This window comes from Natator depressus, chromosome 8, assembly GCF_965152275.1.
Source record: "Natator depressus isolate rNatDep1 chromosome 8, rNatDep2.hap1, whole genome shotgun sequence".
NCBI classification, from domain to species: Eukaryota; Metazoa; Chordata; order Testudines; family Cheloniidae; genus Natator; species Natator depressus.
In genome coordinates this window covers 18,709,688-18,736,128 of record NC_134241.1, presented here as the reverse complement: position 1 = coordinate 18,736,128, position 26,441 = coordinate 18,709,688, and the positions used below count along the sequence as shown (strand labels likewise).

The window sequence follows — 26,441 nt, the reverse complement described above, 5'->3', positions numbered from 1 at the left end:
AGGACATATTTACTGCCCAAGTTGTTACATACAACTTGTTGCATTCAAAGGAGACGTGCAAGGAAAAGGATATGGGCTTGTGCCCTGCTTTGTGATAGGTGGTGATTTATTTTCCCAGAAGCAATTTTTTATTTTGTAATCTGTATTTTAGTGTCATTTCTGATTCTGTTCTTATTCCTTACTTTGGGTCTTTTGTAAGCTATTTGCTATGATTGTATATTATCCTGGAGCAGTGAGTTCCATGTGTTAACAATGTGTTGCATCTTTTTTTAAGTGTTTCTTTTGATCTGTTTTAAAGAAATTATCTTTCAGTTTAGCTAAAGCTCCTTGTTTTCTAGTATTATGGGGAAAATCCTTGTTGTGTCCAGTATAAGTCAGTTTGGCAGAATTCATTTTTTTATTTTTTGATAATTGGCAGATACAATGTTTATTTAAGAATTTTTTTTGGTTTTTATTTATTTAAATTTTCACATTTGCATAACATTGGGAGGTTGAGAATTTTTTAATGACAGTAGATGTTGCAATTCAAAAACTTAAAGCTTTATAAAACATTAAAACACAAATTGTCAACATCGCCTGTCAAAATATACAAAATATACAAAATAAATCCCCTTAAATCAAAAAATCATGCCTGTTTTTACTATTCATTTGCTAGTCCATTCATAACAAACCTAATTCATAAGTCTAAGTCATGGGACTTAGACTCTAATAAGTTATCAAAGAGCATGTTTCTTACTTTGCCTATTTGTAAATTTCAACTATCATGGTGACAGTCAGTGTGTGAGTCTGGTGACATCATTGATGTTTACCAACATTTACTGATAAAAATCTAATCCTTCCAAGCCTAGGTATAAGTGAGTCCTGTCTCCTCTTTACTATGAAGGGTACTACAGAGGAGAGGGGAACTGAGAGACAGTTGGGGTTTCTGGTGGGACCTGGGGACTGAGCCTGGGGAAACTGCTAGTTATTGACTAAAATAGAACAAGGGGCATGGGGAGGGAGAATTGTGGTGATGTCTTTACTCATTCACGAGCGCAGTGGTTTCATTGAGGGATCATATGATAGCAACTTTATATTTTGATTGGACAAGAGTCATCCTGGGTAGTCTAATTTTAAAGGGATAGGGATAGTGTGCATGCTCAAGCCCAGCTATCTAAAATGTAGGGCCTGATCCTGAGGGCCTGTGATCCCACAGCTATTAGTGGGAACTGTGAGTTCAGCTCCTTTCTGATTCAGGTCCAGTCACTGCTGATAGGAATATTCCAGAAATAAGCCTTTAGTAAGAGTGAGCCTGGGCTGTCTAACAGCACCACTGTGTGAAGGGTCCTGAGATCAAATCCCATGGCAGGGGGGGACAAGGGTTGGCAGCACTCTCAGCATGCTCAACCTCTGGGGGAATGGGCGATAGGAGTTCTCTCACTCTGCTCTCTAGTGACACCCGCCGGCAGATGCATCAACATCTCCAGCTGAATGCTGGTGGTGCTTTGACATGGAGTGGGGTGGCTATTAAGGGTGTGAGAACTGAGTGATCCTAGAGGACTCTCAGGAAGGGGAGGGAACAGCAGGTCCCCTCAAACTAAAGGAAATGTCAATATACGATCTTAGTTTTTTCCATTTTTTGCCTGACGTGCTGACTGCGTCCTCCAGTTTCCTGCCCTTCCCTGAATCCCTGTGCTGGCTCTGGAGCCACTTCTGCATCAAATTCAAACTCCTGTATGCCATGCCACCTCTCCAATCCCTCCTCAACACCCTCCTGCAGGAAGGGTGTCTTTGCAGGAGGAACTCAGTGTTCTTCAATGGAATTCACCCCACAGGGCCAAACTGCTGCAGGGAGGCTGGGATTTGAATGCTGTGGCACTACAGAAATAATGAATAGTACTAATTAGTAGGATGCATTAGTGATAGTTGTTCTCTTGTACCAGTCTTGGGTTGTGCTTGTGCTCCACCTGCACAGCCAAGCCCTTTCCAACAGGGGTTTAGTGCAGGTCCCCACAACTGCAGGTTAATGTCAGCCTCCTGCTGTGATTAGAAGCTGTGTCATGTCTGATGAGCTGGCCACCTGCTCTGGGAGAGGAGGGGGAATTCTGCTTCCTCTGAGCATCTGCAGTGTCTCGCCATAAGCTGCTCCCCTGGGAATTTTGATGGATGTCCTCGGCTAGGTTTTAATCTTTAAACTGGATTGCCTTCTCTGAGGCTTGCCAGGCAAACAGCATATAGAAAAAAGAATTGGGGGAGGAGGGAGGGAAAGGAAGCCAGGGAGCTTGAGGGGGAGGGGGAAAGGCAGGAATCATTAATATACATAGTCACTAATAAAATCAAGGCATATGTGCAGATCTACTGCACTCTCCTTGTTGCAAACTTGTTTTTAAAGGGAGGGGCTGGAGAGAGAGATGATGATTATTCTCCAAAGCCAGCAGGGGTGAAATTTCTCATCCAGACGCTACTGAAATTAACAGTATCACTGAACAGTGAGAATGGCTTTCCGCAGCCCTAATGCGGACTTGTGTAAGTTGCTGCACTGGCAGGTGCCAGCTACCACTGCCTGCAAGAGCCCTTGAGGTGACAGCAGGAGAGTGAGTTTGTATGTGTGTCTGTGGGGGGGGGGGGGGGGGGAAGGGTGAGAAAACCTGGATTTGTGCTGGAAATGGCCTTCCTTGATGATCACTTTAGATAAGCTGTTAGCAGCAGGACAGTGGGGTGGGAGGAAGTTTTGTTTCATGGTCTCTGTGTGTATATAATGTCTTCTGCAGTTTCCACGATATGCTATGCATCCGATGAAGTGAGCTGTAGCTCACGAAAGCTCATGCTCAAATAAACTGGTTAGTCTCTAAGGTGCCACAAGTACTCCTTTTCTTTTTTCTTTTTACGAATACAGACTAACACGGCTGTACTCTGAAACCAATCCTGAGAGAGATGATGAGCATTTCCCAACTGCCGGGGAAGTCAATAGGAGACAAGGGTACTTGGCACCTTGTAGGATGGAGCCCTACGTGAATTAAGCCTTTAAGCAGCGTTAGCTCATTCACACACAAGCTTGTTCCATTTGTCACGTTCAGTTTCACCCTCATTTGTCTCTGGTGCAGGGAAAAGATATTCACACTCAGAGCTGACAAGAGGGGGGGAAAGGGTGACAGTTGTACTGGGGCCCCACCATCAGGGGCCTCCCCCAAAACATCTGTAGCATCTGCATAAATAAAGTGAATTGGACAGGGGTGGGGCCCCAGCAAACATGATGTACCAGAGCCCCAAATTTCTCTTGATGGGTCTGTTCACTCCCATGTCCCTCTGTCCTCCCTGACAGTTACCCCAAATCAGCTGTGGATAAGCCCTTGCTTTTAGCAATTATCAAGTCTGTTATTTACTCCTGGGGGAATTCTGTGCCACTGCACATACACAGAATTTATATCCCCCTCCCTGCTCCCTCCCGCAGATTTCTTTGCTTTCCTGCAGAAAAATGACTTTCTGACGGGGAAGCAAAGGGAAACCACAAGAGCGGTCATGCAGCCCTCCCCAGCAGTATGTTTTGGGTGCCCAGGGCAGCCGGCAGAGAGGTAAATCTCTATGGGGCAGGAGGCAGGACTGGGGAAGACCTGGCTGGTGGCTCCTACCCTGCTCTGGGCTCAGCTGCTAGTTTGGGCTGCGGAGGACAGGACTTCCTCTTCCCCTGCATGGTATCTGGGGCTGGGTCAGACCCACCCCCAGATTTCTCCCCCAGCTGCAGGAAGTTCTGCAAACTCCCCGCCCCTGCTTCCTGCACCCATCACTCCTCAGCTGCAGGGGGAGGGATCCAACCCCTGTGCATCCAGACCCCCTCATACCCAGACCTTCCCACCGAGCCTCACCCACCCATACTCAGAACCCCGCCTCATGAACCCCACTCCCGCTGCACCTGGACCACCCTGATGAGCCACTCGCACCCAGATCCCCACCCCACTGAGCCCCAGCCAGTTGCACCTCGGTCCCCAACCCTCTGAGCCCCACTCCCCCAGCATCTGGATGCCCCACTGAGTCCCCCACACCCAGAACCCCCTGCTGAACTCTATCCCCCCCACACCCAGATGCCCCCCCTCCTGCTGAGCCCCAACCACCTTCATCTGGAGCCCCCTGCAGAGTCCCATTACCATTGCACCCAACCCCCCAAACAAACCCCTGTGCATCCAGATCCCCTCCACACCCAAATCCCCCACTGAGTCTCCCACACCCAGATTGCCCCACACAGAACCCTCTCAACCCACACCTGGATCCACCCACACTAAGCCCCTCCACACTTGGATCCTGCCTTGCTGAGCCTGCCTGCCCACACCTGGTGCACCTGGCATGGAGGGGCAGGCCTGGTCCTTGCACTGTGCCAGGGTTGGGTGCAGCCTCACCGCTGAGTCTGTGTCCTGGGAGGGGGGAGGCTGCACAGTGATCTCTCACCTCTATGCAGCTAGTGGCCAGTGTCCCCCAATGCCATGCTGGAGGCTCCACATTTATTTGATAAATAAAATTTGCAGAATTTTTAAATAGTGTGCACATAATTTTAATTTTTTTGGGCAGAATTTTAATTTTTTTGGCGCAGAATGCCCTCAGGAGTAGTTATTGCAGAGCAATGAATTGGGCAGTCAGGCAAAATCTACATGTATCTCCTGGCCTGAAAAATATATTAACCGAGTTGGAGTTTAGCAGTGGTAAAGCCCTAGTGCTTTTAAATGGGTGATATTTCCTTTAAAACAGTAAGTCCAACATACGAGGAGAGTTTGCTCAAAGTATTACATTGGTTGCTCTTTCTCCTTGTTTTCACTGTCAAAGCAAATACAAGTGTATTCCAGTCAGGAGAGAACTGTGCAGAGCCTGTCCACCGAGGAAAACATGGGTCATTTCTCCCCCTTCCTGTCCCCCCTTCCTTCTTTTGTCGGAGTTCACGTGCATCGAGCATGAATGGCTGCATCTCAAGTTCCTCCCCATTCGTATTTGCTCTGGAGTCTGATTTGTAAAGGTTGTGATGCCTGTGCATACTCTATGTTGCCTCTGGGAGATGGCCTTACTATGGAGATGGTGTGGAAGCCAGCCTGATCATTAGGCAGTTGTGTTATGAAGGTGGGACACAATAGCCTCACTCACCCTCTAACACACTTAGTCTGGATCAGGCCCTAAATTTCAAAATGGCAGCAGAGAGATCTGACGTTAGCTGCTGACTTCAGTGGGCCCAAAATGATCAAAAACATTGGTGGGAAGTGCTAATCATTTAGGGCTGGCTTGTCCCCTCTGCTTCCACAAGCAGTTCCACAGAAATTCCTGACCCTGTGGATTCCTGTTGGAGGCTGCAAAAGAAGGGGCCTCACAGTTCTTTGGCATCAACCCTCTTCTCCAAGGGACCCCGCAGAAGCTCTTCTGTGGGAGCTTTATGGATATTGGGGCTCCTGGAGGTGCTGGGAGCAGGGCACCAGTGGTTCCCCAGGGACCACCTCTAGTGACCCCATGAATATCTCAGCAGAGATCCAATCGGGAACACATGCTTCTTGAAGCAGCATTTACCCTTGCTGTGCTCTCCTTCCAAGGACTGCATGGCATTGAGGGGGCTCTGCCAATGGGAGCATGTCTCCTGGCAGAGCGGGGGAAATGATTTTAAAGAATATGCATACAGCAAAAAAGGAATGATGGGGAGTATGCTCCTGTGTTTAGAGCAGTTGGCTGAGAGTTAGGTCTGACTTCTGGGTTCTGTTTGTGGCTGTCCCACTGACTTGCTCTATGACCGCTTAAGTTCCCTGTGCCTTAACGTTTGTAACGATTCAAGGGTGCGGGTCTATAGCCCCTGACTGTGGAGGTCCTGGATCTCTGATGCTCCCTTGTCACCACCAAGATGTGGGCAAAGCAGCATCTCAAGTCACTAAACCTGGAAGCTCTGGCCCCACAGGAAGTTCTCTTGGAGCACCCAAGACCTGTAACACCCACTCCTTAAGCCAGGAAGTGAGCTGGGTGGGCTCTCTCAGCAACTGTGCAGACTTTCTACTGTGGCCCCATTGGACCCTGCTCTTGCCTGCTTCCTGCAATTCTGATTCCACTGAGTTCCTGATTCCTGTTGTGCTCCTGATGTGCTCTTCATTCCTAACTCCTGTCTGGTTCCTGCTCATGCCTGATCCTCGCCTCTCTCTGGTTCCTGCCCTTTCACTTTGCTTCTGAACCATCAGCTACCAATCCTGACTCTGAAAATTTCTGACTCTGGCTCAATCCTTGGCTCTGGCATTTGAACCTGAACCGGACTCTGATCCTCAGCTTCAGTTCCTGTTCCTGACTCTGGCTCAACCCTAGCTGACTCTGGCTCTGTCCCCTGCTTCCATTCTCTGACCTGGACATTGGCTCTGACCACTAGACCTGACACCTGCTCTGACCATTAGGCAAGACCACCTGTGTCCTTGCTTCTAACAGGGCTGGCAAGAAAACAGAAATTCCATTTCACAAAACATTTAGAGGTTTTGCAATGCGTTTTCATTCTGATCTGAAATAACACGGAAAGCTTTACAATATTTTTTGTGAAAAAACACGAGAGAAAGAGATAGACACCCCCAGGGCATTCGCCAAGGACAGTGTTTCCCAAACTTGGGACACTGCTTGTTCAGGGGAACATTGGCGAACTGCGGCCAGTGGGAGCCGTGATCGGCCAAACCTGCAGACGCGGCAGGTAAACAAACCGGCCCGGCCCGCCAGGGGCTTTCCCTGAACAAGCAGCGTCCCAAGTTTGGGAAACACTGCCCTAGGATGTCGGAGATCCAGGTTCAGGTCCCTGCTCTTGGGTCTCCTGCATCCCAGGTGAGAGCCTTCACCAGGCTATTGGCTAATCTGGGGTGGAGGTGGGGGGTTTCTCTCCCCTGTCCCTGCTGCCCAGAAATTGCATGCTGGACCAGAGGAAAGTTTAATTAAAACCAATATGTTTCAGCAAAGAAAAAAAAATCCGTTTCAGTGAATTGGTATTTTCCAACCAAAAAAAGTTTAATCAAAAAATTCCCATCCCTACTCAGTGTACCTAGCTATCTAATACCTGCAGTCACTGGAATGAGTCGTGACTCGCTTCTGAGCATAAAGAATGCTCGGTCAGAGTTGGGGTTTGTTTAGATTTTCAACTCTTTGGGACAGAGGCTGTCTTTTGCTGTGTACTGAATGAGCCCTTTGGGCATTGTCATGCTATTAACAATAGCAAAGGTTGTCCTCTGAGTGTCTAATGTGAATTAGATTTTTAAAAAGAAATTTTGAACTATAAAGATCTCCTAGTATTTATTGAAATCCCTTTAGAGGGACACAGTTGACTTAAAATTACACTTCTGCCTGAATATTTATTAAATTGTACAAGTAACAGCAAAGATGACAGTAACTGAAAGAGATGACAGGGAAAAAACTCTTCATTCTTTTCATATTGTTTACTCTGTGCACCGTATTACAGCACTTTGTGCTTATTGTTTGTGTGGGTGTCACATAGTAACAGGGAGAGAAAAAATATTGAAAATATGAAAACTTGCTTGTACAACCACAGTATTTGGCAAGGAGACACAGGGTACGCCATGCTATTTTTGTTTTTGTTTTAACTGTCGACAGTGTTCAGATCATCAGTTTCCATCTAAGCAATTGTTTACATTTTTGAATGCTTCTTTATTGACTGATTAACTGCAACTTTCTTGGACTGCAGATCTTGTAATAGTTTTGTCATCTGTTGACCTTTACTCTAAGTCATTGAAGGATGTTTTGACTTGTCATTAATTAATGTGTGTAGTAAAACATTCTGCGAGCATCAGACAAAGGGCCCCATAGAAGAACAAAATATGATTAAAATATTTGGGTTAGACCCTAGCTCCTTGACGCCAACACAGATTGCAGTGAGAGTGGGGCTAGGAGGCTAATCGGTCTGGTTAAAAACCCAGGTATCTGAGACTCGAGCAAGAAGAGAATGAGTTAGCACTAGCGGGTTTGTGGTACACAGTTAAACACCTGATTCCCTCCAATGGTATTCATACACACCAAGCAGTTCATAGCTATATTTTCTCTACTTTGCCCCCCCAGGCAGGATTTTAACATGATAAAGGAGGCTGCAGATACGGGTTAGGCCTCAGTGGGGCCTAACGGGTTAGATCAGGGGGTCCGTTACAAGGATCTCTCTGATCATTTGTATGCCAATACCTAGAACGCTTTTTGGATACGCTCAGCTATTTTATAGTGGTTCCAGCTTTGAAAACAAAACAAAAGATGAGAGAGGGTGGGGTGGAGGTTGATGCTTATATATGCAATGCATGTTCTATTCTCTGAGCTTTGAGCCTGAAATTTGCACTGGGCTTTCCCCACTTTTAGCTGTGTGGAAGCTAATGGATGAAACACCCAGATGACACCTCTCTCTCTCTCTCTCTCTCTCTCTTTAGACACCTCCTCATGTCATCAGGTGACATGAACTACAGGAAATTGTCCTGCACATCCAGAGCACTAGCAAAGGCAAGAATTGTGCATTTGGCCTGACAGAGAAAAATTCTGGCTAGCTTTCGTTAGGATCATGGGCCCAGGATAGCTTATCTCAGACATTTACCCTAGTAGTTGAATGCACAAACTGAATAATTTTCCAGTGCACAGAGTTAAACCAGCCATCTTCTTTGGCGCAAGACTGCCTTTTTGTTCTGTGTTTGTACAGTGCCTAGCACTATGGGGCTCCTAGCCACTATCATAATACAAATATTAAATAATAATTAATAATGAATAAACCAAGATCCTGCAGCCAGCTGAGAAAGTGCAAATGCTTTTGGTTCTGCCAGTTCTTGTGATATTTGGGGTTTTACATAAAGAGATGGGTGAATTTATGAGAATCTCATCTTTTGGAGTTTTTTTAGACAAAGTAAATTTGTAGTTCTTGTCGCTGCACAGAAAATTTTGCAAATGTGACCCAAGCACACCCTAACAGCTCTAAAAACAGAATTTAAGTAAAAAGAACCCACATTTATTATTTTTTAAAATCTTGGGATTTTTAAGCCAATCTCATGATTTGTAGGGGTCTGACTCATGACTTTTGAATGTTTACAGTTGACAATACCTGTCCTGTGCATGTATGTTTACAGTATACCTAGGAGGAGATGCTCTTAGCAGTGGGTTTTGAAATGCCTAAACTCCTTAGAACACTGAGTTTAAACCCTGGAGGGCTGGTTGATCTCTTTGTACTCATTGGTCATGGTGTATGTAGATCTTTTGGAGGAAGCCTGGTTTGCCTTTAGTGTGCTTGGTTGGAAATTCTCTTTATACCCTACAATATGTGGGTCCATTGCCATTCTTCTATCTCAGGATTAGCTGCATTTATGTGGTCTCTGTATTTATACAGGACCCTGACCCCTTGAATACTTCTGCGCATGATTAGTCCTAACTCTCACAAAGAGAAATTCTCTTTTGAGTAATGCCTCATCATGTAAATAGGGTTAGGCAAGTTGTTCACTGTCTCTGTTTTCTTAGAATCTGCATATAGAATCTTTATTTGTTTTTACTTGCCCATCCCCTAGGGTTACCACCTGGCTGGTATTTGACGAGCATGGCTGGTTTTTTAATGGATTTGCCAGAAAAATAATTTAATATGCCAGGTTTTTTACGTAGGTCTAAAGATTTGCATTGTTATCAGAAGACACTGGGATATCTAATGTTAAAGTTTCTGTGTCCAGCTAAAGACGCTGCAGTGTTCCCACTTCCACACTTTAAGCAATAACAGATCAAAACTGTTGAAAAACAATACTGTTTGCCCACCAACACTCAAGCGCACCATGGGTGTGTGTGAGAGAGGGTTTGAGTCACATGAGAGTGAGGAGACCTGCGATGTTATCAATCTTATCTCTATGTGTTATCTTTCTAGGTACTACAAGTGGCTTTTGAAGAGAACGGGTAGTTGCCTTGTGGTTGGGGTTGCAGTGGGCTTGTCTTGTGCTGGGGGTGGGTGCCCTTTTTTTTTTTTTTTTTTTGCATTTTAAAGGTGGTAACCCTACCATCCCCATGGTGGCTGGGCACGTGAGGGAAAAATGAAGTGCAACAAAGTTTTTAAAGGTCTGATCCTCGAAGCCTTTGCCATTGCAGTCAGTAGAGTTCACCCCACAGAGAGCTTGCCAATATGGAACTGTCTGCAGTAGCCAACACAAACAGCCCCACAGCCTTTCCCTGTGCTGATCCAACCAATCACAACAAGTATCCCAGTGACTGGCTAGGGCAGGGGTTCTCAAACTTCATTGCACCATGACCCCCTTCTGACAACAAAAATTACTACATGACCCCAGAAGGGGGGACCAAAGCCTGAGCCCACCCAAGCCCCACTGCCCTGGGTGGGTCGGGGGCCAAAGCCCGAGCCCCACCACTCTGGGCAGGGGGGCAAAAGCTGAAGCTCAAGGGCTTCAGGCCCAGGTAGGGGGCCTGCAACCTGAGTACTGCCACCCAGGGCTTAAGCCCTAGAGCTTTGGCTTCAGCCATTGGCAGTGGGGCTTGGGTTTCAGCCTCAGGCCCCAGCAAGTCTAAGCCAGCCCTGGCGACCTCAAAGGGGGTCAGGACCCAGTTTGAGAACCACTGGGCTAGGGCATGATAAGCTGTACAGGTGGAACCTAAATTCTACAGGTGGAACCCTCCACAGGAAATGCCCTGCCTTGGGCAGCCCTCAGAGCACAGAGCTAGGGACTGTCAGCAGAGGGGAAAAATTTCAGGCCTGTTCCAAAGCCTATTGAAGTACAGTAGAACCCTCAGAGTTTTTAACACTAGAGGTATGAACTGACCAGTCAAGCACACACCTCATTTGGAACCAGAAGTACACAATCAAGCAGCAGCCGAGACTAAAAAAAAAAAAAGGAAATACAGTACAGTACTGTGTTAAATGTAAACTACTTTAAAAAAGGGGAAAGGAGCATTTTTCTTCTGCATAGTAAAGTTTCAAAGCTATATTAAGGTAATGTTCAGTTGTAAACTTCTGAAAAACAACCATAACGTTTTGTTCAGAATTACGAACATTTCAGTTACGAAAAACCTCCATTCCCGAGGTGTTCATAACTCTCAGGTTCTACTGTAAATGGGAGCCTTTCCATTGACTTCAGTGGGCTTCGGACCAGGCCCTTAGGGTGTGTCTACACTACAGCTGGGAGTGAGCATTGCTCCACAGATTTGTGCTAAGGGGGCTTGCACTAAAAATAGATGTGTAGAATTTGCTGCTCAGGCTGGAGATCCGGAGCTGCAATGTCTACACAGCTATTTGTAGCCAGCTAGCACGCGAGCCCCATAGGGTGAGATCACAGAACTAGGCTGCGAGGCTCGCTTTCATATTCCGTGTAGACATGCCCTAATGTTCAGTTAATAAATATATATTTGGGAAGGCGCCTAAAGAACAGGATTAAATGCGCAAGGGACAGAGATACTGGGGAGGGAGAGAGAAAGCTATCCCCACACAGTGTATAGATGTACAGGATTCTTAACAAATTGGAGCAAAACAATCCCTGCTGCATTAATATCAAGGACATATGACCCCCTCCCCCCACATACTTTATTTTAGCATTGCAAACGGATTCAAATCCTGTGCATGGAGAGTCAAGGACCAGCAGAGAGGGTGCAGCCAGCCGTCTGCTAATGGAACACGAGGGATTTTGCTAGGTCTAGGTGAGAGGGAAAGATGCATCTTCCCCTGCAAAGGGAGGGGTGAGCATAACAGATGAGAATCCAGCCGCTACTGCTGCTCTCTGGTCTGTCTTTAATTCTCCATGCGTTGCTGTTAGGGATCAGAGGGCTAGTTCTCTTTCTTCCGGCGCCTGCGCGCCCTCTGCAGCTACGTCCCTGGGGATTGTGTGTGATCCAGCCTGCTGCCCCCGCCCTCCTTTGCAGCTCAGGGCTCATGCCTCTCGCTGCTCCCCCTGGCGGCCGCCGCGCCCCACCGCAGCAGCCGCGCAAAGTGGGTGAGGCAAGTGAAACAAGCAGAGAGAGGGAAAAAATCAATAGAGGGAGAGACTCAGGGAGGGAGGAGCCGCCTGATCAGCCATTCGTCTCTCACAGGGTCCCAGCTGGCACGGGGGAAAAGGGGTGTGTGTGAGGATTGACTATTGTGTAAAACAGGAGGGAGGGGGGAAAGACAGAAGGAGAAAGAAAAGGGGGGAGAGAGGGGAAGGGGGGGCACGAAGCATCATTTGTTCCACCTGATCTTGGGTAAAGCACCAGTCTAGACAGACGCCAGCTTGCAAAAGGGGCTCGGGTAGGAGCCGGCTCTGTCCCTGCAGCAGATCATCACCATGTCCTACCAAGGCAAGAAGAACATCCCCAGGATAACAGTGAGTGCCTTACCCCTCTCCACCCTACGCCTCCCTTATTCCTCCTCTTGTATGTTTTGTATCAGCCCTCCACTGTCTTCCTCCCTGTCCCCGTATTGCTCGAAAGAACCCAGTGTAAAATGTGATCTTTACTTGTTGGGTTTTCCTGGGGGCAATAAATCTTGCAGCTTGCAAAGGGTTGGGGAGAGAATTAAAAATCCTGCAATTTCTTTTCGGGGGCAAGCGATTTTCCTTGGAGTGAAACCCATTTGTGGTGCGCGGTGCCCACCACCTCCCGTTGGTTGGACTGAATGCAGTTGTCAGGCATGGCATAAACCGATGGTCGCTTTGCAAACTGTGTTGCAGTCGACTCCCCTGTGATTAGCAAAAGGGATTGTGTGTTTGTGCCTGGTTGTGCATCTGTGTGCGGTGGATTAACTGACGTTCAGTTTAATGGAACATGTGTATGTCCCCCTCCTCACCCACCCACTGCATAACAGCAAGAGGCTTTTGCAGTGTTTTCCTTCCTCTTTGGACAGCCGCTGTCTTTTTGGACGAGGGGAAAAGAAGGGGGGGGAATTGACCTTTCACTTCAGAGATCGGGCTGGATTTTTAAGTGAGGAAACAACTTGATCGCTATTTTGTGATTATGTCACTCCTTATCTTGAGCAGAGACAGGATTTTCTCTCTTGCTCTTTTGCAGTTTCTTTTCATTACTGCATATATGGGTGCGTCATGTGCTTTGCTGGTGCAAATGAGGTGAAAATAGGAACTGATTCATCTGCAGAAGCGAAAGTCATGATTTAAAAATAAGGAACATCGCCAAACTGATCAAGAATAAAAGCAGCAATTTCCCCCCTCCTTTGCAACTAAACAGATGCACTACAAATCTTTTGTGTTGGGGGAGATGGGGTAGGTGTCAGATGGGCAGGGTTGGAGGAAAAATGCAATGAAATGTAATCATCAGACCCAGGAGCTGCATCCCTCTTGCTGTGCCCTGCAAGTGCCTTTCCAGTGGTTAAATATCCTACCCTGATTTATTGTCTATGCAATGAAATGCATTGTGGTAAGGGTACTCTCTTGGTCTCTAGTAGGCCTTGGCTGGGGTTTATTGTTGCTGGTTTAAATGCATGCAAGGAGTGCAGCTGTGCTTTGTCTCCAGTGAATTTAATTAAACCTTTGTGGTATGGGGGGTGTATTGGGGAAATGGGAGGTTACTCCATCTTTGTAAGGCAGACAAAGGAAGCATAAGCAGATGAAAAAAAGTCTTTGCAGATGCCTGGCCTTTAAATATACTTGTTTAAATGATAATTAATTCTCTAAACTACCTTTTTATTTGTTCATAAATTACACTGATTCAGAATATTTTATTGATCAGAGCCTTTTGTTTTATTAGCCTACCTGAGAGATCCTTGGATTTAGAACATCTTCTTTATCTATTTTTGTGACTGTATATAAATTTTAATGACATCTATGGTGTGTGAGCAAGCACATTTTAGTACCTTTGAGCCTCTCAAAGGAGCAAGCTTGTAAATTTCACTGGGAGAAACCCAACAATTTCACTAAGGTGTTATAGTCTCCAAAGCAGTTTCACTGAAGGGTACAGTTCTAAACACAGGGACAGACTCTCATCACATTAAGCCTTTCTATAATTTTAAATGCCGTCTATTATGAAACCTGTCTAGGGCTGCAGGAGATAATGATATGGAGACTTAATATAGAGATGGTGTCTGTTTGATACTCGTAGTCTATACTGCTATGATTCCTGAGTGTTACAGAATAATTTAGATTATTTAATGTATTAAAACACTTTCGGTGTGTGTGTGTAAATGTCTTTGTACGTAATCCAATTCTTATTGTCTTCAAATGGTTTTAAAGATCAATGCAGTTAAGGGTTCTGTATATTAGACAGGTAAGGTTTAAACAACAGAGTGTGTTTTACAGTCACAGTAGCTTTTCTTCATCCATAGACTACAAGGTGTTATCTAAATGTAAAACAGTATCAGCTAAATTACTCGCTATACTGCTCCTTTATCTGCTGCATCAGGTGCAGCACTTTCACTGTCTGAAGCGCTGTGCAGTAGCACAGGGTGACCACACCTACTCTCAGAGTGCCTTCATCATGCCACTTCTCAGGAAAGAGAAAGAGGCTTGGACGACATGTTTTCTCAGAAGCCACAGGAAGCCTGCTGCACGGGAGTCCTGTCAACACTTCCAGATGCCGGGCTTTCTATGGGATTTTTCATGTTCTGATCTGTCCTGCTACTTCCTTTTTGGGACACAGCCTCTATCTCTGTTGTGGGTTCATTTGTTTCTGGACTACAGGAAAATGAGAGGCTGTGTGGATGTTCTTCCTGTGAAGGTGATCCTGGGCTCCACAGCTGGCTACCTAGTTGATGTTTTGTTTTCCTCCTGAATTGTGTATAACTCTGCTTTCCTCCTGGGAGTGATTCTGGCTGTAAGATGAAAGAGGAGAAATCCATTTGAGAGCTAAAATATTTTCTTCAACATCCAAATGCAAACAAAATCCTGTCTGAATGACATTAAAAAAACGTGGCACAAAGGGAATTTGTCTTTATTTTAAAACAACCCTTTGCTCTTTTCTGCAACCTTTTATATGAGGATCTCAAAGTACTTTACAAATGGTGGGCCTGCTCCTCCTGAATTCAATAGGAATTTTTGCTACTGAGAGCAGGGTCTCACTCATTATTAATAAATCTCACGGTGCTACATTTTTCCCTCCACTAAATCCTGACATCAAACTACTGAAGCTTTAAAGGCTATGGTCAATTGTGAGTGCACCATTTGACTTTCTTTTCCTAGTAACCCTCTTGGCCACTTTTAAAGCTTTGTAATTACTGCAGTATTTTTGCTCTCCAGGACTCTGCTTTTTTGCCCTCTCTTGAAAGCCAGCCCCAGCTTTAATTGGGATGGAGGGGAGTGAGGCACTATTTCTGAAGTTCTTGATTTCAGATGGCCCTTGTACCAGGGAAAATTCCTTGAGCTCCAGAGGAAGCAATGAAGGAATGAATGTAGGCATATTTTGTATCTCTGGTTGGTAGTTCCACTTTCAACTGCTTCTGTTCCCAGGGAGAAATGAGCCTGTTCAGTCATTCCGTTAGCTCTTGAGGGCTGCGGCCCACTATAGACAAGGTCACTGCTGCATATCATCTTTCAATCACTTTATAAGTTCCTTTTTTTTTTTTAAGAGTCCAAATTTGTCTCATCCCAGCATCTGTTTTGTCCCCACCAGGGCGCATAGCAGCATCTATGGGTAAGTGGTCACCAGTGGAGCTATACATCTTATCAGAATAGAATTTGGTGCTGTATAACACCATTTGGAAATGAAGTATCTCAAAGTAGCTTCTTGCATCACAGTTAAGATCACATGAATGCTGTGGCTGTGAAGGCAAATGCAGCTCTTGGTCAGTGCTCCAAGGTAGCTCACTTGAAGTCTTGCGCATGAGAAATGTGGTCTGTTGAGAGAGAGAATAATGGGGCATAACACTGTATCTCTCACTCTCAAGAGAGCAGTGGCTTCAGCTGTTCCCGCATGAACCACTAGCAACTGGCAGGAGGAAACTTGGTTTAGTGGGTTTTTTCCAGAAGGATGTGTTGGGATTTAGAGGATATACAGTGCTTCGGAATTACAAGCATTTGGAAATCAAAGGGATCTAGTTGTGGGACTCCGTGTTCTTCCTCAGCCCTTTGGTTCCTCCCCCATGTCAAACAGCAAAATTGCAGCATAAACTGTCCCTTGGATTGACCATCTTATTATCGTTAGCGACTGTTTCTAGGAGGCCCAGAGTTTTCCTGGTGAATCTGTTTCCAAGGGCTACTGGTGATAGGCAAGGAATCCAGTGCAATGGAGGAGCCAAGCATTTGAGTGGTAGGTGGTTGGTGAAGTGTGTGTGTACAGTACATATCAGCATGGGCTGGAAGGACAGCATAGTAAAGGATTGTAGAGAGGTTAGAGACGGCTAAAGCGTGATGAACTCTGAAGGGGGACCAGAGGGAGACCTGGGGCAGTTGATTTGGTTGTGCCCAGAGAGTCTGTTTTATAGGATGTGGGGACAAACATTGAGCAGCTGGAGAGGTTCATCAGATAATTCTTGGCTCATCCAGAAATATTACTTCCTTCTTCAGGACTGTAAGTGCTGCTGCTTATACAATGCCATAGAAGTTGAGGGCACTTTAGAAATCAATAAATGACATGATCCCTGCCATGAGGAACTAATAGTTCACATCAGTAATAATTCTTGGACCCCAGGTCAGGAGAAAGTCATTTCAGCTCCTGAATTTCTATTAGCAGAGATGCTCCTGGTCACCTCCTTCCCCCAAATTTATCTTTAGATATAAGAAAGATAATTCACTCCTCTTCCCATTAGGAGGTAGATAAGCATGATTATCCCCATTTTGCATAATGAGACACTGAGGCCCAGAGAAGTGAAGTGACTCGCCTGAGATCATGCAGTAAGTATTTGACAGAGCAATGGATAGAATCCAGATGTTATGATTCTCAGTCTTGTGCTTTGACTGCTAGATCCATCCTCCTCTCCAGATAGCATAGATTGGGGTTCTCAAACTTTTTCATACTATGGACCATGTTGTACTAGATAGCTTGTCTTGTGGCCAGTCCTGTTCCATTCACAACTGCAGGTACCACTCATCCTCCACCCGCCACTCATGATTGCGTTAACACCTTTTATGGCAACTACAGCAATTGCTTATGTGGAAAACCTGTGTTTAGCCTCTTTACTGTGATTTAGCAGGTGGAAACAAGCAGAAGGGCCACCACCATGTGACCAGCCAGCTCTCTGCAGACCCCCAGCCGCTACGATGAAGTGAGCTGTAGCTCATGAAAGCTTATGCTCAAATAAATTTGTTAGTCTCTAAGGTGCCACAAGTCCTCCTTTTCTTTTTGCGGATACAGACTAACATGGCTGCTACTCTGAAACCTACACCACCCATGACCCATAGAAAATAGGTAGATAGAGGTAGATAGATATTTACCACCCCTACAGTTCCAAATCATGGCACCCACTGGGCTCTTGTATAGGTAGGAGGGGACAAAATTGGGACTTACTCCTATGAGAAGGGGACATCAAACCACTGGTGCAAAAACATTTGTTCCTTTAATGAGAGGAGAATTTAAAGCCACACATTTGCTTCCATGGAATGCTTACCTATGCTTTTGTGTCTTGTAAACAGGGTGAGCGCCGCTGCCCCTGCCTAGAGGTTGCATGCCTTTCTGGAATTGCTGCCTCTGGTCATGCTGTGAAGCGTCATGCTGTGAAGCATTACGATCATACCCAGTATTTTGGGATGTCAGCTGAGTATGGACATGATAGAATGTAACTATTTAAAAAAAATGTATTCCCTCAATCAAAAATGCTAATGTCAAGAATGCAGGAAAAGGATAAAGGAGTTGAGGAGTGAGATGTCTGCTGTCTCACCAAGGATTTTGGCAAAGTTGCACTAGGAGGAAACTTTGAGCCAAGCTTAGATTCAACTAGGGTTTCGGCGCATAGTCTGTGCCTGCAAAAGAAATGCACTTGGAACTGATTGCACAAAGCTTGTTATACGATTGGTTTTCAGAGATTCTGTCGCTGACTTTCTTTGGGATGTATGAGTGTGCAGCAACTCCTGAAAATTAGGCCACATACTTGTGCCTGCAATGAGGTAGCGAGATGTGCAACAGCTAAGAGTTGTATCTGTGACGAGAGGGCTGGCGACATGACCTGCAGAGCCCGTACCATCTGAGGATCTAATGGTGCCTTACAAATAGCAAGTGTCTCGACACCTCTCCACAGATCTATCCATATCCCCATTTCACAGGGTGCTAAACTGAGGTTACAGAGCAGAGAAGTGCATTTTTGTCCCAGGTTACGTGGCAAGTCTAGCAGAGCCTGAAAGAGAGCCCAGGAATCCAGACTCTTGGTCTCCTCCATGTAACCCTATGACCATACTCTCTCCACAGTTCTCTGCACGTTGCAGATAAATGTCCCTTGGCCAACAATGGCTAATGTAGCAGCCTGACGCTGGCTGGCAAGGAGACTCGGTGGGTGTGGAAAAGCACAAATGAGCTTTGGCAGGGCGAACAGTGTCTTTATTGTAATCTGAGGCTGCTCTGAGTGAACATGCTTTAGAAGCCCGGCCATTACTCAGGCCCATTTCCTCAAAAGTGTTTCAGTCCGTTCCCCCCAAGTCCCCTTACATCTGGACACCTCCTAAACAGATTCCAGAGCCCATAGACATGAGGTCATTTTTTTTCTTGAAACTAATGGATAGGAGCTAATGCAGATCTTCCTCTTTCTCATTCATATGGGGAGCGTGTCTGGCACCAATGCCCAGGATGAACCCCCGATAAAGCTATATCCTTTTAATTGAGGCTTCATTCATCCTCTAGCATATAATATACAAATAAAGTCATTAGGGTCATTAGCAGTTATTAGCAATGAGCAGCCCTTCACAGCTGCAACAAAATGGCCATTTAAATAAAAAAATATGTAGAGTTCCCCAGATTATGTCATCATTTTATCCAGTAATTGTAATAAAATCCCCCCTTAATGGTTTAAGTGTTTTCGTCTCCTTATTTGCGTAACAGTCATTTGTCTCTCTTTATATTTTCAAGTCAGTGGAGTAAGGCATGTAGAATCATTTTTCTTCCACCTCAGCTGCCTTGTCTTCAGCTGTCACTGATTGACTGTCCCTCCCCTTTCTAGAAGGAATGAATCCCAGGGGCCTGCTGAGAAAACAAGTCAGATTAAATTTATAAGGATGTGGTTAAGATAAAAATCGCAGATCCAGTCCTGCAATCTGCTCTTGGCAGGTTTATCCTTATGTCCTTGCAATGAAGTCCTCTTGAAGTCAGTGGGGTTCCGCATAGGTCTACCTGTGTGGATGTGATTTCAGGATTGGGACACATGTTTGGGATTTTTTAAAAATAATGTCCTTTCCTATGTCGTTAGCCCAGGTCCTGATTAGTGAACATTTGGTAGGTTTGGTAGCAAGTGTTAGCAGGACTGACCCTTAGGTTGCAAATCTGAGTTTTAAAATTCTAATTCCTTTTTCCCACTTAACCTTTGTTTCCTTTCTTTTGCCTTTCTTGGCAAATAATGCCAAATGTTTCCATTAATGTTATTGTATTTTGTAGGGATTCCTTCCTTTTTTTTTTTTTTTTTTTTTTTTTACGGTAACAAATGTTCAAAACTGGAGCCCAAATAGCTCAAGAGAATGATGTTGTCAGATCGTTTTTTTAGTTCTTATTTTTTGTTTACTGTCTTCTGTTTGAAGCTAAGAAGTAAACACTCTGCTCCCTTTCCCATAACGGACATACTTCTTCCATTCTGAAAACGCTGATTCCTCCCTCCACCTCCCAGCGTCTTGAATGTTGCTGAGATGAATGTGTCTAAAAAGCACGTCAGTTCATGTAGCATATCTGTGCTGCAGTGATAAACTACCTGCTCAGAGTAAGAGAACAAGTGACTCTGCTCCTGCTGAAATCACTGGGAGCATTGTCAATGGGCTCTGGAGCAGTTAATCGTGTGGTGTTAGTGAATTGGTGCTGCAGGAGTAACAGGGTGGGGGTGGCATTTTTGTATTTCACACACAAATGGTGGCCATGAAGCTTTTATTCAGATTCTTAGCAATGGAATTGACATTTATATTTCCCCATCAAATTCTAAATATAGATCAAACTTTGGCCCCAGAGAATCTGGACAGAGTCCCTTTTAGCTGGACAGGATAAACTCTGATAAGTTACTTGCCACAAAACTGAGTCTTGTTACTGACCAGATCTGTTAGTTTTAAATGATAAATTCTCCTCTGGAGGGGGACTCATTAGGATGATGCTCCTAATCAGCATGTGAGGTATTTATTTTTATTTTTTATTGTTGGTTTTAAGGGTATGGATGAGAGAAGAGCAACCATACACTTAAGACTATGAAGTTCATGTAATAGACTTATTATCAGAGCAGGTTAGCAACTGCAAGTTCTCTGGAACAGGGACTGTGTCTGATGCTGACTCTTCTAAATCGTCACCTGCATTTATTACAATGCTGTGTAAATGCTGTCATGCATTACAGAGTCACATCTCCTCTGACCTCTTTGGTAGACCCATTGACTTATCCCCTTCTCTGGCCTTGTTCCAATGTTCCTCTTGCCTTTCAGGAGACAGCACTTACAGCCAGATTGTCCCAAGAGCTCAACACTCGCAGTTGGAGACACGCTTTCAAAAGAGACCTCAGCACCTTGGCCACTGAGCTCTCTGGGAAATCTGGCTCTTACTGTCACAGTGAGTGCTGCTGGGGGTGGAGCACTTTTGAGAACTTGGCCCTTAGTGTCTGTGACTGATCCGACTGTCTCTGTTGGGGTGTCCCATTTCTGTCTGCCCTAAGACTTCTCCAGTTGTGGTTTCTCTCTTTTCAGTTGTGTCTCACTCGCTTCTTTCTCTTATTTTCTCTCTGGTACCCAGCAGTATAGGATGAGTGCACTAGGCAACGTATCACCCGACCAGATTGTCATTGTCCCCATAAAACATTGATGCCTTATTTATTTAAGGTGCCATTGGGCAGGTGGTGTCAAATATATTTTTATTTTTTTTTGAAAGAATCCATTCTAAAGAGGCTTCAGTCTGCAAGACCTGCTGTACATGAGCTCTGTATGATGAGGTGCTGCCAGGCCTGCTCTGCTTATAATGGAGTGTGTGCTGTTAACCTGCGTTTGCATTCACTATGTGGGGGAGGAAAGGTGATGACCAAAAAGTCCTCAAGATCAGAAGCATTTGATGATTTTTTTCTCTGGGCTTGGCAACAGCAGTAGCTGCATCCTACAGCCTAACGATATTGTCTAGCAAAGCTAGCATCGAGGTGACTAGCTATAAGGAATGTGTGGATAAAGCAGACAGCTAAGGAAATCTGATGAGCTCAAGGAAAAAGGAAGAGGAGGGTGAAAATTAGGCATGTATTCCAGTAAAGTCAAAGTAACCTCAGCTTGGGCTGGTACACTGATACATGTACATGTATATATGGAGCTTAACACTAATGCCTTGTCACAACACTCTGGTTAGACAGGCAAATAAGTAGAGATAAGCATGATTCAAAACCTCTAATCCAAACAGCCTTTGAATGTTGGTAAAGTTTGGATCTGGATTCAAAATGTATTACCCTTGGGCCCTGGTCTGTAATTTCTCAGGGTGCAGATGCGAGGCATAGTGATGTTAAGCAGCTTGCCCAAGGCCACACAGGGAGCCAGTGTCAGAGCCTGGATTCAAACTCCAGAGTCCCTGCCTCGCAGTCTGGGTCTCGGACCACAGCTTGAGCACTACAGGCAATGAGAGAGCGAACACTGCAAAACAAAATGAGCTGAATGTATTTAATGGCATTGAATATCTAGGAAGACCTGGAAATCATTGTTTCAGCCCAAACCATTAGAAGCAGGGAAAGCCCTAGATTCTGCCTGTGCCTGTTGAGCAATTCATCGGCGTTTGGCTTATTTTATGTAAAATGCAAAGTCTTTCCAAGTGCTTAGAACCGAAAGGCAAAGTAGTCTGGCCTTTCACCTGCTAACTCAAAGGGACCATCCCCCTGCATCTTGCACAGATGCCTGTAAACATGGTGTAAACTGAAGAACAGCTCAGGCACAGAGCCCCTCAAAACACACCCTGGCTGGGCTGAATTAGAATGTTGCATAATTTGGTGGTTATGTGCCTAAAGCCACAATCCCGAACGCTGGCTGCCAGCTTGAAAGTATAAGGTCAGCTTTGGAACGGGCTGCCTCCACAAATAGATGACGAACAATTGCATGCAATTTTGAATTTCCCACTGACACATTCCAAAGTCCAGATCCCTTGTCTCTGGGGACTGCAGCTTGGCCACCTTTCAGATTTGGTTGAAGGATTTTTCCTCCTCTTGCTAATGATAGAGAACAGGTGATTCCTGGATGCCCTTGAGCTCTTTCTAAGCAGCTATGTACTTATCTAATCTCCATCTTCTTACCCTGCATTATTACCGGGGCTCTTTATTTTTGGTTTTTATTTTATTTAAAATTTCCTGGAAATGTATTGGTGTTTGTTACAAAAATAATCAGGTGACAATTTGTGCAAAAAATTAACTTAACCATTTTTCTAATATTGGAGGACAGAAGAAAAAGCAACAAATAGAGAATTGTAAGAGTGTGGAAAGTAAAAGCAGTTTGTTGCTGTGCTTTATTTCACGAACTGAATCTTAACAGTATGTATACATATACACCTGCATGTGTATGTGTGTCAGTATCTTCCATGACATTCCCTTCCTTTAGTAGGCAGCTTCGCATTTACACTTAGACTGATTTATCATTGATATAAACTCGTCTGCCTGATATAATGAATTGGATTTTCTTTACATAATCAGGATTTTCGTGTACTTGAGTGGTCCAAAATTGGGATGAAAGTTGGTTAAAACCAAATAATAGGTTTTGTAAAACCTGGAATTTTTTTCAGTAAAAACCAGAAATGAAGGGCCTTAATTATAATCCTCTGCTCTTCCATAGCCCCCTGCCTCTCAAGCACCAAAACTGAGCATGGATGTGGGGGATAGAAGAGGGAAGAGAGTTCATCAGAGAACTGCCTATAGCGGAGGGGGACCACTTAATATTTTTTCAAATAGTGAAAAAATGCTGGTAAAGTTTGGATCTGGATTCAAATTGTTTTACCCTTGGGCCCTGGTGTTTTGCTTCCCTCCTCACTTGCCTGTAATCGGTTCAGCTGGCTACCACTCACAGCTGAGGTTTCCTTAGGATGACTATGGAAGTTGTATTTGGTTTGCAGGCCTGAGAAGGCTGGTCCATTATCATGCTGTAGGTTTTTTTTAACCTATATTAGTGACATTATGCAGCTCCAGTAGCGAGGAGCTACCAGGCATACTGTGCTGAGCACAGAGTAGCTTCTTGCCCACAGCAGCTGTTGAAATGGGGGTTCGGTATCCTTCAGAAAACCCTACCAAATCTGAACAATGGTCAGCATGTGTGTTCAATAGACAGGCTTGTGCTCTCTGCGCTCAGCACACTCTCCGTTCATGGGACTGATCCAAAACCCGTACAAGCCAGTCAAAAGACTCCCATTGACTTCACTGGGATTCAGGCTTTGTGTGCGCTCACATCCAAGTCACAGCACTTAGGGCGGGATTTGATCCTGTGGATCAGAGTCAGGCAAAACTCCCACTCTCTGCTTTAATGGGAGTTTTGTCCAAGTAAAACTCTGCAGGTTCAGGACCACAGCTGTGATACTCTCAGCTGCAACAAATCTTAGCAGCACCGTGATGTGTAGGTATTAAGTGGTGGCATCTGGAAGAGACATGCTGATCAATCAGTATTTTATTGTGTCCTGTCATTTAGAAAGGACAGGAGAAATTCATAGGAAATTCAGCTTCAGACAGGATATAAACAGTCACTAGCATTCGCTGAAAGAAAAGGAGTACTTGTGGCACCTTAGAGTCTAACAAATTTATTAGAGCATAAGCTTTCGTGAACTACAGCTCACTGCTGATTGGGTAGGTACATGGATGTGCTTGGCAAGCAGGTAAAGAAGGAACATTCCTGCAATCTAGAATAGATTTGGAACATTTAAAAGAAAAAAAAAAAAAAGGAACAACAGGCCATAACAGATAGTGGAGGGAGAGAAACCATAGGGCTTATCTACATGAATGACTAGTTTGTGGCAAGGGTGTGAATCTGCCCTCTACTAGCCTGCCATGGTCTAACCCTCCGTGTGTACCCTGCTGACACGTGTTTACAGTTTGTTAGAGCACTTTGAGCTAGTCCTGTTTTCAGAGGACTAGATCAGAGTGCTTTAACAAACTGTTAGCACACATCAGGAAGGTGCCCATGGACAATTAGTCCACGACAGGCTAATACGGGATAGATTCACACCCCAGCTTGCTGAAGGGTTGTCAACCCTCCAGGATTGTCCTGGAATCTCCAGAAATTAAAGATTAATGTTCTTTAATTAAAGACTGTCATGTGATGAAATATGTCCAACCAAAACTGGCAACCCTAGCTTGTTCGTGTAGACAAGCTGCTAGTGTATGCAAGTAGGGGAGAACTGTCCTGGAGGGGTCAGGGGAAAGGAGACCAGATTTTTTTTTCCAGTTGATTGGTTTATTTTTGCATGTTTTTTTGGCAATTAAAATAGGTAATTTTTACAACTATCTTATTTCTTTAATAACTTCAGTTATTCCAGATTCTCTGAACTTCTAGCCAAGCAATTCTGAGCAGTAGCTGGGGCTTCCCGAACTCACTGTCTAAAGGTGCCAGGGATGTGTGTGGGTGTGTGCTCTTCCACTGCATTGTGTGCATCCCTAGGCACAAGCTAGTGGGGACTGAAGTGTAGGAGGTAGAGCTTTTGGTAGGAATTTCCTTGCCATGTCAGTGTCTGCCAGAGCCTTGCGGCCCCTAGGGACAGACATTCATTTTTTCTACATTTAGTGTAAATTCTGAACCCATTAGATCAGGTTGAAGTTCTGCTTTCCCATTAGTTACTACACCCAGTCACTAACTGCTAGGACTGTACAGAATGCAATATAAGCAGAGCAGCAGCACGGAACTCGGGACTCAGCAGAGATGGGAAATAAACATTTGGTTAATGTATGTTTATAATAACAGTAGTAATCTCCATGTTGGGCTTTCCTGACGCTATTAACCAAAATCAGTGTCGGTTACTAAATATTTAGTTGGTGTATCCAGAGATCTCTAAGTGTTTGCAGAGGTGAGGGAAGCCTTAATATCCTTACTATACAGATAAAGATACTGACACACCAAGTCAGGTTGTGACTTTCTCAAGGTTGCAGAGAGAGTCAGTAACAGCCGGTCTCCTGACTCCATCCCAGTGCTGTAACCACTGCCTTAACCTCCTGCTGCTTTTGAAGAGAAGTAACGTAGTCGGTCGCTTGCCCTCTCAGTACTGCTGCATTTCCATCTTTTGTTTAGCCCCTTTAGACACTCCCCTTGGGCTAACCTGTACAGCTAGATATATAACCTGTGGACACACCCCAGTTCCCAAATACTTTCTCTAGCAGGTGAACCTTTTAAAATGCCTAGTTCTGCTGTCTGAACTTTAAGTCAACCATGAAAGGGAGCAGGGGAAGCTGCAAGGCCTCTCGCTGCAAGGTCTCTCTCTGCAAGGCCATTTTGGTGCGGGGGGCTGGTACACCTTCAGTCTGTGTCTGTTTGACTTTGCATGTGGGATGTGAGTTCAAGGCCTATTTTAATGCTGCATATTTGGGGTGCAGAGAGGGGTGAGGCTATTTCAGCTGCTGGTAATCAAGGATTTAGGCAATACAATAATGGAGAGCCTTTGCAAGGTAAAACCTTGACTAATTTCCAAGATTTTTCTCTCCAGGACCCAGAGCCAAAGTGCAGTCAGTGTTCCGAGCGTTGTTCATTAAAACCCCTTCCCCATCCTGTTTCTTTGTCTTGTTTGCATGGGATTGAGAATGTACAAACAAGCAGCTCTCAGGTGCTTTGGCTGTTGCATGCAGAAGAGGCCCCCAGGAGGATATTTCCCTCATTTTACACTAGGTTGCCAGTTGCAATCACTATGGTGATCTTTCCAGAGTTCACTAACTGAAGAAGAGGATGGGGGTGGGGAGCTATAGGGGGGACAGTCTGAACTTGCTGTAGAAGGAAGGTCTGTGAGCGAGAGTTGAGAATGACCTTGGCTGGTGGGTGCGGATGGAACCTTCAGTCAGTGTTGGCTGGGGGGGTCTGATACTAAAACGCTACTTTCCTACCAGTGGAAATAGAGGAAGATGCTGCTGTTGGTGCTGAGTGGTTGAGAGTACAATAAGGGAGGGATGGGTTTTGAAAAGTGATGGGGCAGATAAGAACATTGCCAGGGTCGGAGATTAGTTTTTAAAAAAAATCTGATGATTGAAGGGGACTGTTTAGATCCCATGTATCTTCTTTTGAGAAGACTAAATCTTGTATGGCATCCCCAGAAAAGACCTTTAGAAGTTGTCCATGTTGATTGTCCCTGGAGCTGGGCTGGTTAGACTCAACTGTCAGCTAAGCTCTGGGGGCAAGAGTGGGGGGAAGTGATTTCCAGCCTGTTCCCGCCCTGAACCTGCAGGCTCCACAGCAGCCCCCAGGACAGGGGCTTAGCACCCTCTTCACCCCCCCCCCTCGGGTCTTACCCCCAGGGAGCGAGGG

General features: G+C 45.1%; 1 protein-coding gene across 2 annotated transcripts in view; it reads left to right on the top strand.

Annotated features, from left to right (window-relative positions):
- Positions 1–26,441, top strand: part of DPYSL3 (dihydropyrimidinase like 3) — a 71,303-nt gene that overhangs the window by 16,925 nt on the left and 27,937 nt on the right. Inside the window, exon 1 of one of the 2 annotated variants that reach the window (XM_074960534.1) lies at positions 12,123–12,278. The exons of the other annotated variant lie outside the window; for it this stretch is intronic. Within the exon in view, the coding sequence (XP_074816635.1) occupies positions 12,240–12,278 (39 nt within the window). The 5' untranslated portion in view covers positions 12,123–12,239. Of the gene's footprint in view, positions 1–12,122; positions 12,279–26,441 lie in introns of those variants that run through there. 2 annotated transcript variants of the gene reach the window in all.